Here is a 15631-nt window from a genome sequence, read left to right on the forward strand (position 1 = left end):
AAAAAAATCAAATAAAGTTTGGAAAATTGCCATAGTACAAACATCCGGTTTGTGATGTGTTGTTGGGAGTCAAAAATTAAGTGTTCACGTCAGCACAACAGACAATTACTATTCTGTAATTTATTATAGAGTTGACCTCTTAAGATCACATGAGTATGTGCATTAACCATTGACGATTATGGTGCTAGTTTTTATTTATATAATATATAAATACACAAACACGTGTCTGTGTGTGTGTATATATGTATATATTATATATAATATATATGTTAATATATATGTATATATAATATGTGTGTATATATATATATTATATATGTATATATAAAATTCAAAAAGTAAATGGACAAAAACAAGCTTACGTCTGTCATAGATGAAGAAATTAGTGACTGATGCCAAGGTTATCCGTGAATACAGCATACAGAACTACAATACAATAAAATTACAGAGCACGAAGCCATCTTTGGTCTTCTTATCACTTACTATAAACAAATACATATAAATTTGTATTGTATCAAAAATAGAAATTACATAGCCATTGAAAGTAAATTCACATTTTTGACATACAATATATGTAATAAAGGAGAATACCTAGGAGACGTGTGATTACATTTTTCAAACCTTGGCTTTAAGGATCTAATGGTTTTGCCGTATTCAGGACATTCATTTGTTTTTTTGAGTTTAAATAATTGCATGATGCTGCAACACCATGTACTATCAATATCGGTGTCATTCATTCATAGAACATAGACTGCAACTTACATAAAAAACACAAATGAAAAAACAGATTGTCATTCTTAACACACCTGTGCTTTCATTCCCAGGCTTTTAAAACAAGACTTCATGAAAGCCTCTGTTGCGTTGGACGAAGGGAAGGGTATCTGTTGCACTTACTGTAGAGTAGGCCTTAACGTAGTGGCGACCCTTGAAAGTGAGCCAAGCCCTGTCAAACAGGCACGTATCCCTCTCCTCAAAAAGGGGATCCTGTTGAGATTTTTTCCGGAACGGTTGCCGTAGCCGTCCTTCTGGGGTTTGATGGTTATTCTGGTTTGTCGTGTGCAGCTCAGGAGGCACGTGTAATGAGCTGCAGCCTAGTGGACCTCTGGGTGAGAAACTGAAGTGCTTTCAAAAAGTTGCTTGATCCACTGGAAGAAAGAAGAACATAACATTTTGAATTCACAATCCAAAAGTATGAAATATCTAAAGACTAAACATCTTTTTAAATCTTAGCGTTGATCACATCTAGATGGCAAACTGCCATCAAATCTAAACGACACCCTCTGCAGGTAACGGAAAGGTGTCGGATATCTAAACCCTAGAGCGTCTCTAGGACCCTCATAAAGCACCATGTTTTGAATTCAAGGTAGAGAGTGGACACAAAGCTTCACGAGTGCCTCATTGAGTAATATTCAGAATTGCTTCATGTGCTGCGTTCAGTACTTGTGCCCTCTCACGTCTGTTGGTAAACCACACTGTGGCGTGGTCTCTGCAAATACAGTGACCGTACATTCTTACGGCACATTGTGTAGCAAGGATAATGATGACCTGCACTTCTATAAAATCAACCCTGACAGTAAATGGGCGCACTGGATAGTACAGAGATATTGTTGCTTTTATTAGCCTTCCTGAGCCGGTGCCAGGAAAAGAAGGGTCTTATGGTGTGTCGCGCTGATGAAAAAGGAACATAAGCAGGTGTCCTTCAAGCTTGAATAGTGGGAGCCGACGCCGAGCTGGTGACGATGCCGGCCGCATATCTTACAGCGGCAACTAATAACAACAGATGTCATCTCAAACTTATGCCGTTAAGCATCAGCTCACTGGCTTCTCTTATGGCTGGAGACGTCACTAAGCCGGCAATTTCCAGGGACATATTTAATTCCCAGGATCTTGCATGAAGCGGTTATCCACTTTGCTCTCGACGATACCGTTTTATACACGAGTCTGTCTTTCTATTTGGACTGGCTGCCGAGGTCAACATTTTGGCATACTTTTATTTACATTATTCCACCCTCTCATTTTCTTTCCACTTGTTCGCTCTTTTCCTCCGCATTTGATTTTACAGCAACACTTCCCCAAATACCTCGTGTTTTATCCAAGCCGTTTCACTCTGAAAGCTTTGTTTGCGTCACATTTTTCACAAGTATCACCGGACTGAGAGGAAGATTCACCCTAGAACAGAATTCACGTCTTCCCCACTAAAGTCACGTGTCGTCCAAGCAATGCTTGTGAGTTTTAACAGTTCCCTCCTTGAGCTAGAATTCAATATCGAACCTGTGTTCTGCAACGTTATCAAGTAACCATGAAGCTGCTCTTTGTTGCAGCACGTGGAAAACAGACACTAAATTCAGAAGGACCATCTCTTCCTATATACACAAATAAGGTCCAATTCATACTTAATCAGCAAGTGCATTTTGCCTTTGGAAAGACTTTTATATTAATAAGTCAATCAATGTTTTTTTTTAATTATCCTAAGAAGTGTGGATTAGATTTTTTTTAAAAATCCCACAACACATGAGTTATTTATGACCAATATAAAATGGCATGGCAAATCAGTTCTGTCAACTTCCATGCCTCCTGCATTGTGTGAGTGTGAAAATCTCCACCCACCACCCTTTAAAACCAATTACCATTCATTGTACTCTAGTTATCATATTGTCAGGTTCTTTTTAGTTTGTTTTTTTTCCTCATTTAAGTGCATCTCTTTAAGGTTCAGTTAAATTTTACTTAACATTTACTCAGCATGGCGTATGACAGTGAAGCTCTGTATGATCAAAACTTTAGATGATTTTGTTCTTGCAAGTGGGGCTCAAGATATGATTGTTTGCTCCCCATTTAGTCTAAAGTTAAGGGGGGGGGAAAAACCTCAAAGCTTTCATGCAAACATTTTACACTCTGCAGTAGACATGAGATGATTTTGAGTCGGACTAGTTTTTCAGATCCTTCTTTAGTATCCAGCCATGTATTCCACACAAATCTGGTAAAGTTGATAGATTGTAGTGTTTGTGGTCGTTACACATTGGGATTTTGTGACTGCCACTCAGTAATGGTTATATATAGTAATGGCTAAACTGTATAGTTATAATCTCCAAGAATAACTTTGATATCCTGACAGAGGGGAAACGTCACAAAAACAGACCTAAAGGTGACAAATTAACATGACAATCCACACTTTAACTTCACAATTAATGTCAATTAGCATTTTAAAAATTGCCTGTGGGTTAGGTCAGCGGCATCCCCCAAACCATTGTATTTAGATAGAGAATGCACGGTTCCTTGGAATCTTACCATTCACCGCAAAGTTAAGAGGTCAGGGGTCATTCTCCTTCTTCACTGTAACATCTCCATCTCCAGCCAAGATGGTGGAGATCTCACCCTGCATAAAGGCCCAAGGCACAGTGGATCCAGACAGGGGACAGCGCTCTCCACTGGGGCAGTAGACTTCCCCTCCTGGGCCTTGGCTACGGATGGAGGCTCGGGTACAGGGGAAGCAGAACTTGTGATGGGGAATGGAGGGACACTGGACAAAGTGAGTGTCCTCCAAACGCTCCCGGCAAAGGGTGCAGCAGAGCAGTGTCCCCTGACTGCTGCTTCCCGACTCCCCAGCACTGGGGTTGCTCGGCCCTCCCGCACTCACACCCGGCCCAATGGCTGCCTGGGAAACGGAGGCCGAGGCCGTGGAGGGACTGCCACTTGTTGGCCGCCCGGTGGCAGAAGAGTGGGCTGCGGACATGCTAGGACTATCTCGGGCCATCTGGCTGGAGCTCAGGCTGTCAGCAACCCCCATGAGAGCGGAGATGGGCGAGGGCTGGCTGTGTAGACGCGGCGGGCCTTCTTGGGGGGCAGGGATGCCGGGGAGGGGCTCCATACCTGGGTAGGCACCCCGGGGCCAGGGCTCTCGAGGTGGGTGGTCGGATCTCCCTTCGCTCTCTCCGTTCTCGGACCCTGGAGAAGCCTTGCGTCGCCGGGTTGTGCTTTTTGGAGGCACGGGGCGGCCAGCCGTCGCCATGGGCATCCCGGCATCTGGATACGGCTGTGGCAGCACCTCTGGGATGGGAGGCTCCTTGAACAGTCGCACGCCGTCATTCAACAGCTCGGTGAGCCCACGCCAGTCCCCCGTGCCCTGCCTCTTCTCGTACTCCATGTAGCGCAGCCCCGAGTTCACGGCTTTACCCGCGTCTTTGGCCGAGTCACGGAACATCTGCCGGACCAAGTCAGGGATTCCCGAGTAGACCATGCCAGAGCCGATGGGATACTCCACAAACACCTTCAGCTCCACCTCAGGAGTTGTGCTCACGTCAAAAGCCAAGATGCGCCCCATCAAGTTGTGGTCTTTCCTGAAGCGCACGTTAAACGGGACGCAGCCGCTGAGGGTCACCAGCACATCCCGCACCGCTTTGGGCCGGTTCGGCCAACCATCCGACCTGCTGCGGGCGCTCTCCGCCAGCTCAGCCATCACCTCGCCGTTCCTCCAGACTCCCGCATCCAGACCCACCAAGGTAGAGGTGCTCGCTCCTACACCCAGAGACACCGCCTGTCTCCTCCCCGCGTCGCTTATAATGGGGCCAGCCGAACAAGCAAGAGGTGGGGCTCCGGCTCTGGAGCCCGACAGCGGGGTCAAAAGGCCGTGCGGCGCTCCAACCAAACCCTGCGCCAGCAGGGCGTGAGGTATGGCGCCGTGCAGAGTGGGAACGGCCCCCGCCATGGCCCGGCGAGTGTTCGGGCTCTGCCGGCTGCCCTCCGACACGGCCACGTCCTCGGCTCTGTGCAGCCCGTTGGGGAGGCGGGAGGAGACGCCGTACTCGGCCCGGCCCCTGTCTAAACGTTCCGCGTGCTGCCGCCCGCCTTCCATGGGCCCGCCGGAACCGGGTTTGCTTTGCTGCGGACCGGGAGACCTGCCGTCCAGCACGCCGTGGGTGCTCTTCAGCTGCCGGGCGGTTTCAATGAGCAGCTCGATCCTGTCCGCCCCGTCGTAGTTGACGCAGCCCCGGCACACGGCCTCGCTGAACTCCCAGAGCATGGCCCAGGGCATCTTGGGCAGGTCGCAGAGGTAGCACCATTGCCGCCGGGACGATGCCTGCGAGGCGGAGGACATGTTGTTTACAGGCCCTCGCGCAAACTTTCTTCGGAGGCCTCGACCGTCACAGTCTTGGGGTTTTTTTCTTCTTCTTCTTCTTCTCTTCTCTCTCTCTCGGCGGGGGCGGGAAAAAAAGGAAAAAGAAAAGCTCGATCCTTTGACGCGACTTACCACATTACGCGCAATTCGCAACGAGGAGCGCGGCGGAGCGGAGAGCGAATCGCGAACGTCGCCGATAGCATTTAAAAGTTAGCGACGTCTTCTTTCAGGGGGGGGGGGGAGGCTCGCTCGTGTCGGTCCGTCTGGCCGGAAGTGATTGTGTGCGACGCCGCGACACACCGGAAACACCTACGCGCCCGCTTCCGTGGCATTGTGGGAGATGTAGTGTAACGCCCGCCTCCAGCTGCTCTCCCCCCCCCCTTCTCTCTCCTGACAGGCTCTTAAAGGAGTTAAGGACACGATAATAATAATAATCTAAAACAGAGTGAAATAAGAAACGATATGGGGGTTGCAAAAGTATAAGCAAAGACATGATACATTTGGGGAAACGTTTATTTATTACGACGTTTATACAAAATATTTTGCCGTGCCGCATCACTTGCTAACAGCTACGTTGCTGTGGCAACCGGGAGTAGCAGAGTACCAGTAGCCATGAAATAAACCAGAATATGGTGACTAGCAGTGTTTCTCAACCCAGTCCTCAAGGACCCCCTATCCTGCAGATTTTCTATGAAAATCTGCAGGATAGGGGGTCCTTGAGGACTGGGTTGAGAAACCGTGACGCGTCGCCGCTGACGTTTAGCGTATGTGTGTGTGTGTGTGTAGCGGCTTTGTGACAGGGAGCGGCTGAGATATCGGCCCCGTTCGACTTCCTCGCCATTGCGGAGCCGCGGAGCTTTCGAATGAGACGACGGGTTCGTCCGGGCGTCGTGCGCGTCCCTGGGAAATGTGTAATGCGCGCTGCATTTCGACAGGCGTCGCTGTTCGCTAACAAAGGGATCGCAGAGCCGATGCCCGCGTTTAAGACGGCTCAGGTTGGGACGAGTGAGAGTTGCACATGCGCAGTACCGACTTTGGCTTTCACCGTTTATGCGTTAACTCACGGCGCTGTTCACAAACATGGAGGCCGCTCCCGCAGGGCGTCAGTTGCAAAGCTACAAAGCAAACCTGTGTGTTGGCTTCTCCGTGTCAATATATTACACAGTGCAGGCGGTGTCACTGACACAGCTTTCCTTTGTTGTTGTCGGGCCAAAACCGGCACAAAATGCCGGCTGGCTGGCTGACCAAGGCACATGTCTTTTTATAGATGCACCATAGTCTGACAACAGAAAAGCTGCATTAAATACGATAGATTTGTCTTATCTAAATGATTTCCCCCCCTAATAGTTGAAGGATGCTAAGGTTTCCACTGGGAGTGATGAAGATTAGGAATGAGTATACCAGAGGGACAGCTCAGGTTGGACGGTTTGGAGACAAAGCAAGAGAGACAGGGTTGAGATGGTTTGGACATGTGTGGAGGAGAGATGCTGGGTATACTGGGAGAAGGATGCTGAATATGGAGCTGCCAGGGGAGAGGAGAAGAGGAGGTTTATGGATGTGGTGAGGGAGGACATGCAGGTGGCTGGTGTGACAGAGGAAGATGCAGAGGACAGGAAGAGATGGGAACGGATGATCCGCTGTGGCGCCCCCTAACGGGAGCGGCCGAAAGTAGTAGTGAATGACAGCCAACCAGAATCAGGGATGGGCAACGCGATCCAGAAAGGTCCGGTGTGGGTGCAGGTTCCAATCAAGCAGTTACGCACCTGATTTCATTAGTCAACCAGTAGTCTTTGCGAAGGACCCTGATTTGTAGACTCAGGTGTGTATCTGCTTGGTTGGAACAAAGACCTGCACCCACACCGGCCCTCTCTGGATCATGTTGCCCATCCCTGAACCAGATGATCGAGTCCTACCAGCAGAGTTTGTGCGCAGTCGTAAACTGTCCCTTGATTAGCAATCAGACACGGGGTAGTTGGGCGCAAGTCTGTGTTCGTTAGCAGAAGTTTCATTTTGCAGGGTGCAACGCAGGCCGGACGGTTGGCAAAGGCGGGGACCAGAGCGTGCCGACTTCCGGCATCGCAGACTGATCCAGGAGGGCCAACTGGGAGGAGGTTCCCGGGGTAGACCCAGAACTCGCTGGGGGGACTACATGTCCAATCTGGCCTGGGAACGCCTTGGGATCCCCCAGGAGGAGCTGGGGGGAGGGGGGTGTGTGTGGAGTGGCCTGCTTAGCTTGCTGCTGAAGCGGCTGAAGAAGAAGAGAGAGAGAGTCGCCATCACAACAACCAGATGAGATCGTTTGGCGACGAACTTGGAGATTCTTCTGAGAGGAGCGTGCATTTGAGGAAGGCACCGACCTGGACCTGGGCCTGGGCCTGGACCTGGGCCCGGACCTGGGCCTGGACCTGGACCTGGGCCTGGACGTAGATGCTATGTAAGTAGGTTTTCTCGAGCTGTACCTCCATGTGAGTTTTATTTGGTAAAGTCAGCTGAGTTTTATTTTACTGACTCCAGTTTTCTCTCGGCCTCCCCGGGACTCCCCCTCTTAACCCCCAGTCTCCCTAACCGTCTTATTTCTGAACGGAAATACTCAGTCAGTAGCTGCTGCGGTAATGACGCCTAATAAACATACTCTCAGATCAGGACGAATAAACCTGCAAATTACTCACATTTGTGGACGTGAAAAAGCCACGTTTCTGCCATCATCGCGCGCCTCTGGCACTGCTCGTTTCCATGGCAACCACCTCGTCGCTGGAAAATGTTGGGTGGGACGTAATGACGGATGTATGAGGGACAGACATATCTAACTATAAATATGTGCAAACTGCACATATATATAAACCATGTGCATTTGAAACATGTCTTTTTAAATTATTATGAGAAAATGTGAAGTAAAGCTTTGATGAATTCAACCATTTTCATTACTTTATTATGGAGGGGAAGCTAAAAAGTCTGGGTTGGGGACCAGCCCAGAACACTGAAATTCTGCCACATTTGAATTTTCAACGCACTGTAAAAGTATTAAAATGCCATAATTGAGACACAAATCTTTTATTCATAGCTAACACAACCTAACTAACAACATACAATAACTGTTTTTGTGTTTTTTTGCTTGAAAATCTAACGAGGGGACAGAAAAACGTCCTTAATTGAAGAATCACCCTTGTATCTGCTTCCGGGTTGGAGGCAGGTGTGCGGCAGGCAGAGCGGAGGGGGGGGCACCGGGGGGGGGGCACCGGGGTGCCTGCAGAGCGGAGGTCCACCACCTGCATCTCATCAGCTCTCCTCCTCTGAACCCTGTCTTGCCACACGGCACCTCGGCAGACCGGGGGGGAGGGAGGGGCACCGGGGTGCCTGCTCAGTTCAGTCTGCTGGCCATCGGCGTCGCCAGGGCATTTTGCCGGGGCTTAAGCCCGGACGTGGTGAGTGCAGCCCCGGGTGTAATCTCGCATGTAAGCCCGTGAAGCCCGACAGAGAGACGTAACGTGTGTGACTGTCCGGTAGTCTTGGCAACATCACAGCCTGTCAGAACAAATGCGGGTCGTGGGCCGCTCTGGTGGCCGAGCGGAATAACCCGCCGTTCTGGCGACCCGCTCGTCACGTGGCTGGGAGGTTCGTATCCCAGACTCGCCGTAACCGGTCCCGGCCAGAGCGTCCACGGGGTCAGCCGTTCATTAGGCCACCCTTACCCGAGGGATGGTGGGTGTAGATCGGTGTAGCGTGCGGGGACTCGTCGTTCTCCAGCGACCCCTCTGGCCCATCCGGGCGCCTGCAGCCAAGCAACCGGAAGCGTTCTCCCTACGCCTCCTTCGCGGCCGGAAGGTGATGCGATCCATGCGAGGAGGCTTCAGCGTGTAAAGTAGCGGGAGCAGCCGACACGAGTTTGAAGGAAGCTGGTGTTACGACTATCTCCTTCCTGTGGAAACGTGAGCCAGGGGAGTTATTCCACAAGAGTTCCGGCCATATGCCACTGGGTTAACCGGGTGGGATAAAGGGGAAAACTAGAAATACATTTATTTAAAAAAAAGAGAAAAGAAATGCGGGTCTCTGAACTAACGCCGCACGTGTGGGCGGCGCCTGATGGGGCAGCACTCAGTCACGTGACACGTTAACGCGAGGAGAGGCGCGCGGAGGCGAAATGGCGGCGCGTGCTGGAAAATAACAACTGAATCTTTTCGGATTTTTCCAAAAAGAGGGGGAGGGTAAGAATTTAGCTTCTGTGGTAACGTTTCAGTAATGGTAGAAATTGCCTGTTGGTTTATGATATGGATTGGATTCGGCACGTGTGGCTAGCGGGCCATACTGGTCTTCTCCTACAGCGTGTCTGTATTGTCCTCTAGCAGCGTGTCTGTATTGTCCCCTAGCAGCGTGTCTGTATTGTCCCCTAGCAGCGTGTCTGTATTGTCCCCTAGCAACGTGTCTGTATTGTCCTCTAGCAGCGTGTCTGTATTGTCCCCTAGCAACGTGTCTGTATTGTCCCCTAGCAACGTGTCTGTATTGTCCCTTAGCAACGTGTCTGTATTGTCCCCTAGCAACGTGTCTGTATTGTCCCCTAGCAACGTGTCTGTATTGTCCTCTAGCAGCGTGTCTGTATTGTCCCCTAGCAACGTGTCTGTATTGTCCTCTAGCAACGTGTCTGTATTGTCCTCTAGCAACGTGTCTGTATTGTCCTCTAGCAACGTGTCTGTATTGTCCTCTAGCGGCGTGTCTGTATTGTCCCTTAGCAACGTGTCTGTATTGTCCCCTAGCGGCGTGTCTGTATTGTCCCCTAGCGGCGTGTCTGTATTGTCCTCTAGCGGCGTGTCTGTATTGTCCTCTAGCAACGTGTCTGTATTGTCCCCTAGCAACGTGTCTGTATTGTCCCCTAGCAACGTGTCTGTATTGTCCCCTAGCAACGTGTCTGTATTGTCCCCTAGCGGCGTGTCTGTATTGTCCCCTAGCAACGTGTCTGTATTGTCCCCTAGCGGCGTGTCTGTATTGTCCCCTAGCGTAACGAAGTATTTGTACTTCGTTACTGTACTTAAGTACATTTTTTACGTATCTGTACTTAAGTAGAATCAATAATGCATACTTTCGACTTTTACTTAGTTACATTTTGCAGCAGTTATTTCTACTTTCTACTCTACTACATTTCTACAATACGTTCCGTTACATTTTATGATCCGTTTTTTTTCTTCGCCAAAATGCTGTCTGACCGGCGCACGTTTGTTTCACCCGCAAGTTGGTGGATCTCTCTAGCACTAAGCAGGACCATCCCGCTCTGAACCAATCGGGTTTGAGCCTTCCAACAGCAGCATCGGGCGCCTATAGGCTAGTTCAAGCGGCAACAACTCGCGCACTCGCGCTCACAGGCTAGTACTAGCAGGCGTGTCTGAAGCCACATCTGAATCAATGAACCACCCGTGGCCCTATTTACAGGAATTATTTGAAATAAAAGGATCAAAAAACGACTCGTGGAGATTCCAGTGTAAACTATGCCTGCCACGAAAAAATGAGCTGCTGGCGTTCAAGAACTCTCCCTTCAAATTTGAAGAAGCATGTTGAGGTAAGCAAACTTGTATGCTAGCTAGCTAGCTGGTTCTGGTACTACGCTAGTCAATGTCCCTGCTTTTGCATGTTGTTGTAGTGCTATTTATTTTGGTGAGTAACGTGGTATTTATGCTGCAATCTAGCAAAACGTGTCTGACATATGGCAATATCAACAAAAGAACACGTTTATGGCTGTTATAAATCCAGCGTAGAACTAAATGGCGGGAAGATAAAGCTAGCAGATTAGTAGGCTGCTTGCTAGCAACATCGTGGTATCTGCAGTGGTCGTGGAACAGGCTCCCGCCTGTCATATTTTGATCGAGTGAAGTGGATTCATACATTATAGCACGTGGAATGGATCCTATTTTCTTAGGTGGGCTATCCCAGAGCAGCTGACTCCTGTCATTTCTGTTATTAGTGTTTTGAAACTATAGTGCCACCTACTGGCGGAAGGGTTATTGCTCCTGCAAGGAAGTGATGCGGTGCCAGCCCATGTCGTCATAACGGCGTTTCCTGTCAGTATAAGTTCGCCTGAAAACAGAAAACTAACGTTACTGGATGTGCTCTACAGTTGTTTTTGTGTCCCGTAGAGTAGATCTATCAGTAAGTAGGGTGCTATTTCGTGTTTAAGTTAGAAATGAATGTGTGTTATGGGAAAAGTTAAGTCATGGGGTTCTATGAGTGTTTAACGTTACGTCGGTTGTTGTGTGTGTGTGTGTGTGTGTGTGTGTGTGTTAGCTATATACCGTTAGGCTAGCCTCGTGCATGGTAGCCTGACGTCACTTGCTGATAGCTGTGCATCACATTCATTGTTCTGTTTAGTGTGCTCTGTAGTTTACCTACCACATACTTACCCAGCATTAATTGAAACGGGAAGGAAGTTCTCTATTAATAGAGCTATAGTTTATTGTTACATAGGAAAAGTTTGCTATGTTGAAATTTGGATTGTACTTACCTTTGTGAATGTTGATCCTGGTGAGGGTACCTGTAAAAGAAACATGTTAATTGAGGTCACAATTGGTTAATATTCTTATTTTAATGTGTTCACGTTGTGCTTTTCTGTGCCGAGGACAGAATATATACCAATGCTTGATGAATGGCAGAGTTAAGCGCAGTGATTTGCAAAGTCAAGTGTGATCATGATGCTAACCGAATTTTACAGCGAATTGACCCTTGTCACTCTTTGCAGGGCTTTTTTGCGTGCATGTAATTGTAGATCTAAAGCACACAACGGATAGGCAGATACTTGCGGGAGATGGATGAAGATAGAGGGGCGCAGATACTGTGTAATAAAGTGTGCATAGCTGCTGTGAAAGCTTGCAATGAAATAAGAGCCATATTATTTAATAATATTTTGGGGGGCTTTAGTCAGAGGTGCAGTTTCTAAATTATCCACATTTTCAATATTAGCCTAAAACTCATGAACAGTTTATGAATATTTTTTTTTGCCACTGGTATTGTAATACATTTTGGACAGTAACCTCCATCATAATAGGAGTATGTAATGTTACCTAATGTTATATTTAGTAACAATAGCCGTCTGTGTATGTTACATATTGCATTGCCATATGACATTTTGCTTAATTTTCTGTCACTGTGTAGCAGGTTCAGCCCTGCAGAACTTTCCTTCTTGGCTGAATATGCTGCAACTATGACCCCAATCGCCAAGGCACTGAACATAATGCAGACAGAGGTGGATGTCCATATGGGATGGCTGGTGCCCACTATAACCCTCCTAACTGTGAAGCTTGACCGCCTCCTAACCTCGTCCAAGTTCTGCCAGCCACTGATCTTTGCTCTTCAAGAAGGAATACAGAAGCGGTTTGGACCCATGCTTTCCGACCCTGAACTCATTGCTGCTGCAATTTTACTTCCCAAGTTTCGCACATCCTGGACAAGTGATGAAGACTTGCTGAAACTGGGTAAGTCATTAGCTCTTTAAATCGCAAGATGGAAAGGTAGTGGAAGAGGTTCTTTTATTAAGCCTTGCAAAGAGCAGCTCCTAACAGCAGATCCAAAAATACAAAATCTATTGTTACAGTTTTATGCAAAGGTTTGGGCGCCTGGATTTCAGTTTATCATCTGCTGCTCATCCTTTAACACATTATACACCTTATGTAATTAATGACATTTCAGTTCCAAAATAACATTTATTGAATCAACATTAACAATGTAATGTGCATCAGACAACAACAGACAGGTGCAAAAGCTTAGGTGTCCTAATGGAATAAACACATCATCAGTATTTAGTAGAGCCCCTTTTTTTTAGTGAAATAACAGCCTGTAGATTATTCAGCTAACCACACCCAAGTCTGACTGCGGGTATTTTAAACCGTCTCCCCTCACAAAATATCTCCAGGTCAGTCAGGTTTGATGGCTGACAAATGTGGATTATTGAGGTTGTTTTGTAGAGGTGGTGCGCACATCCAGAAAATATTTTTCAGGTGCCAGACAAAAGAAAGTCTGAAGGAAAAGGTCTGCACACTGTATGCTCCAGTAAATATACTTTAATTAACTGAGGAAGATCCTGTGTGATCGAAACGTTGCTACTTTTTAGAGTTAATTAAAGTATATTTACTGGAGCATACAGTGTGCAGACCTTCTCCTTCGCCCACCGATTATTGAGGTTGCCCAAACTTTTGCATAAAACTGTATGGTTACTAAGGAGCAAAATGACCTAGCTTACAGTCTCCCGGCCATATCTGGTTATGGAGACGCATAAAGTATTCTTTCCCTTATTTGGTGTAATGGACATTTCTGTGTAGGCATGAACTACATCAAAACTCAGTTGGAGCGGGAGCCAATACAGTCTAAGCAGTCAGAGCAGATGGAGGAGGAGGAGTACGACAACTACTTTGACATGATGAAAGACAACGTCCAGGAGACATCCAAGCAGCTGGATGTTTACCTGGCCAGCACAGCTACCTCAATGAATGTTCTAAAATCAGTGCCTGCAATCTACAGATTGTCGCTTAAGGTAAATATGCCTTTAGCTGCCTCTGCTGCCTGTGAGACTTTTCAACACAGCAGGGCAGATTTTTACCCCCAAAAGAGGCAGGCTTGGTTCTAAGAACTTCGAAAACCAACTCCTCTTGAAACTCAACAAAAAATACTGGTAATGTGAAGTTTTAACTGGAAAATGTGAAAGGACTTTAATCTTGAATAAGTACAAGTTCGGCACAGGATGTGTTAAAGTGACAGTTTGGTTTTGAGAGAGCCTCAGAGGCAGTTCTAAGCCGTATGCCTCACCTGGGAGAGTTCTGATTAAAGAGGCCCAACGCAGTTTTATTTAGCTTAATTTACCTTAATTAAACAGCTTCGAAGTCATTGGTCCCTGGGCCCACAAGACGCAGCAGACCAAGCTCTCCCAGCCAATCTGGCACAGCTCTCCCAGCCATCAAACGAAGACAAAACTTTGAATGTAAATAAGGTAACGGAGTGCATAAAAAAAGCATCAAGAAAAAAAAATTCCGGGGGAGGATCCACCTGGACCACCCTACAGAAGTCCGGGCTAAGCCCCAAATCTCCTGAAAACACTCCTGCTACTGTCGTGGCAATTATTTAATTCCCCTTATATTAAATGAGTGAGACAAAAATCTTATAGTATTGTCACACAATTTTAATGTTCAATGAACATGATGCACAAGCCCAGATGCGTGAATGCCTTACCCAATCTCAGAGCACACTCTCTATACCGTGCAGCAGAACCATGCCCGTTGTTTCGATCATGATGTGTACTCAAGAGTTCCTCCCTCATAATATGGAAGTAGCTTCAACCACAGTGTTGTGTACCCAGAGTCTCTCGCTCATCCTGTTTTGGGGGAGATGGCTATCTTGATGGATTGTTATCCTAATGGGTGACAGAACTTGTATATTGTTCAAAGGGATCATGGGTCAGGTCTCCCTTTGTTCTGTTCTTCTGCCAGGACTCTCCAGGACCATTTCTTGTGACCCTTAACAGGAATGTGTGGGAAGCCCACTTATCAAGACTTTGCAAATTAAGCTGGTGCTCAGGTCAGGGGGGAAAAGGCACAGGCTTATTGTACACGACGGGACCCTTATTCTCAATTTTGATATTTGAGTAGGCGTATCGGGACAGGCCTCGGGTCTGCCAGTGGATGGAGTGCAGAAGCCCAACGTGCCTGCTCCACTGTTGGGCTCAGTGAAATGCTCTTGTCCCACAGTGGCTGGGATCCAGCTAGCAAAAAGGTTTATTTGGTCTTGCTCTTATTTTTGCCTGGTCTGTTTTTTTTTTGTTTTTTTTTTGTGAAGCACTTTGTAACGGTTAAAAAAAAAGTGCTACAAAATTATTATTCCAGGGTCGTTTCCCTCGCAGCCTTCCCGAGGATTAACGGCACATGTATTGTTGCGTCGGCTGTAGTTTTCCAGTTGGTCAACTTTCTCCATTAAAAAGAAATTTTCCTTAATCAACTTGATAAGTTGATCAGCCACAGCATGAAGCTATGGTAAAGAGTAACAGATGCTAGGTCAAGAGGAGCGGTGATGATCAGCGAGCAGCAGTATGGTTTCATGCCATGAAAGAGCACCACAGATGTGATGTTTGCTTTGAGAATGTTGATGAAGTATAGAGAAGGTCAGGAGTTACGTTGTGTTTTTGTGGCTTTAGGGAAGGCATATGACAGGGTGCACAGTGGTTAGCGCAGTCGCCTCACAGCAAGAAGGTCCTGGGTTCGAGCCCCAGGGTAGTCTAACCTTGGGGGGTCGGGCTCTGTGTGGAGTTTGCATGTTCTCCCTGTATCTGCGTGGGTTTCCTCTAGGTGCTCCAGTTTTCTCCCACAGCCCAGACACGTAGGTCAGGTGAGTCAGCCATACTAAATTATCCCTAGGTATGAACGTTGTGTGTCAGCCCTGTGATGGTCTGACAACCCGTCCAGGGTGTCTCCCCGTTTGCTGGCCAATGACTGCTGGGATAGGCTTCAGCACCCCCGTGACCCTGAGAGCAGGATAAGCAGTTTGGATTATGGATGG

The 15631-nt window shown here is 47.6% G+C and overlaps 1 protein-coding gene across 1 annotated transcript; it reads right to left on the reverse strand.

Moving 5' to 3' along the window:
* Nucleotides 1–129: 129 nt before the first annotated feature.
* On the reverse strand, nt 130–5337 carry LOC130116826 (interferon regulatory factor 2-binding protein 1-like). The gene is made up of 2 exons (XM_056284892.1): nt 3286–5337; nt 130–1145 (listed from the first exon to the last, which is right to left on the reverse strand). Exon 1 carries the CDS (start codon nt 5090–5092, stop codon nt 3308–3310), a length of 1785 nt encoding a protein of 594 aa, XP_056140867.1. The 5' UTR covers nt 5093–5337; the 3' UTR covers nt 130–1145; nt 3286–3307.
* Nucleotides 5338–15631: the final 10294 nt, after the last annotated feature.

This window comes from Lampris incognitus, chromosome 8 (assembly GCF_029633865.1).
Source record: "Lampris incognitus isolate fLamInc1 chromosome 8, fLamInc1.hap2, whole genome shotgun sequence".
Taxonomy (NCBI): Eukaryota; Metazoa; Chordata; class Actinopteri; order Lampriformes; family Lampridae; genus Lampris; species Lampris incognitus.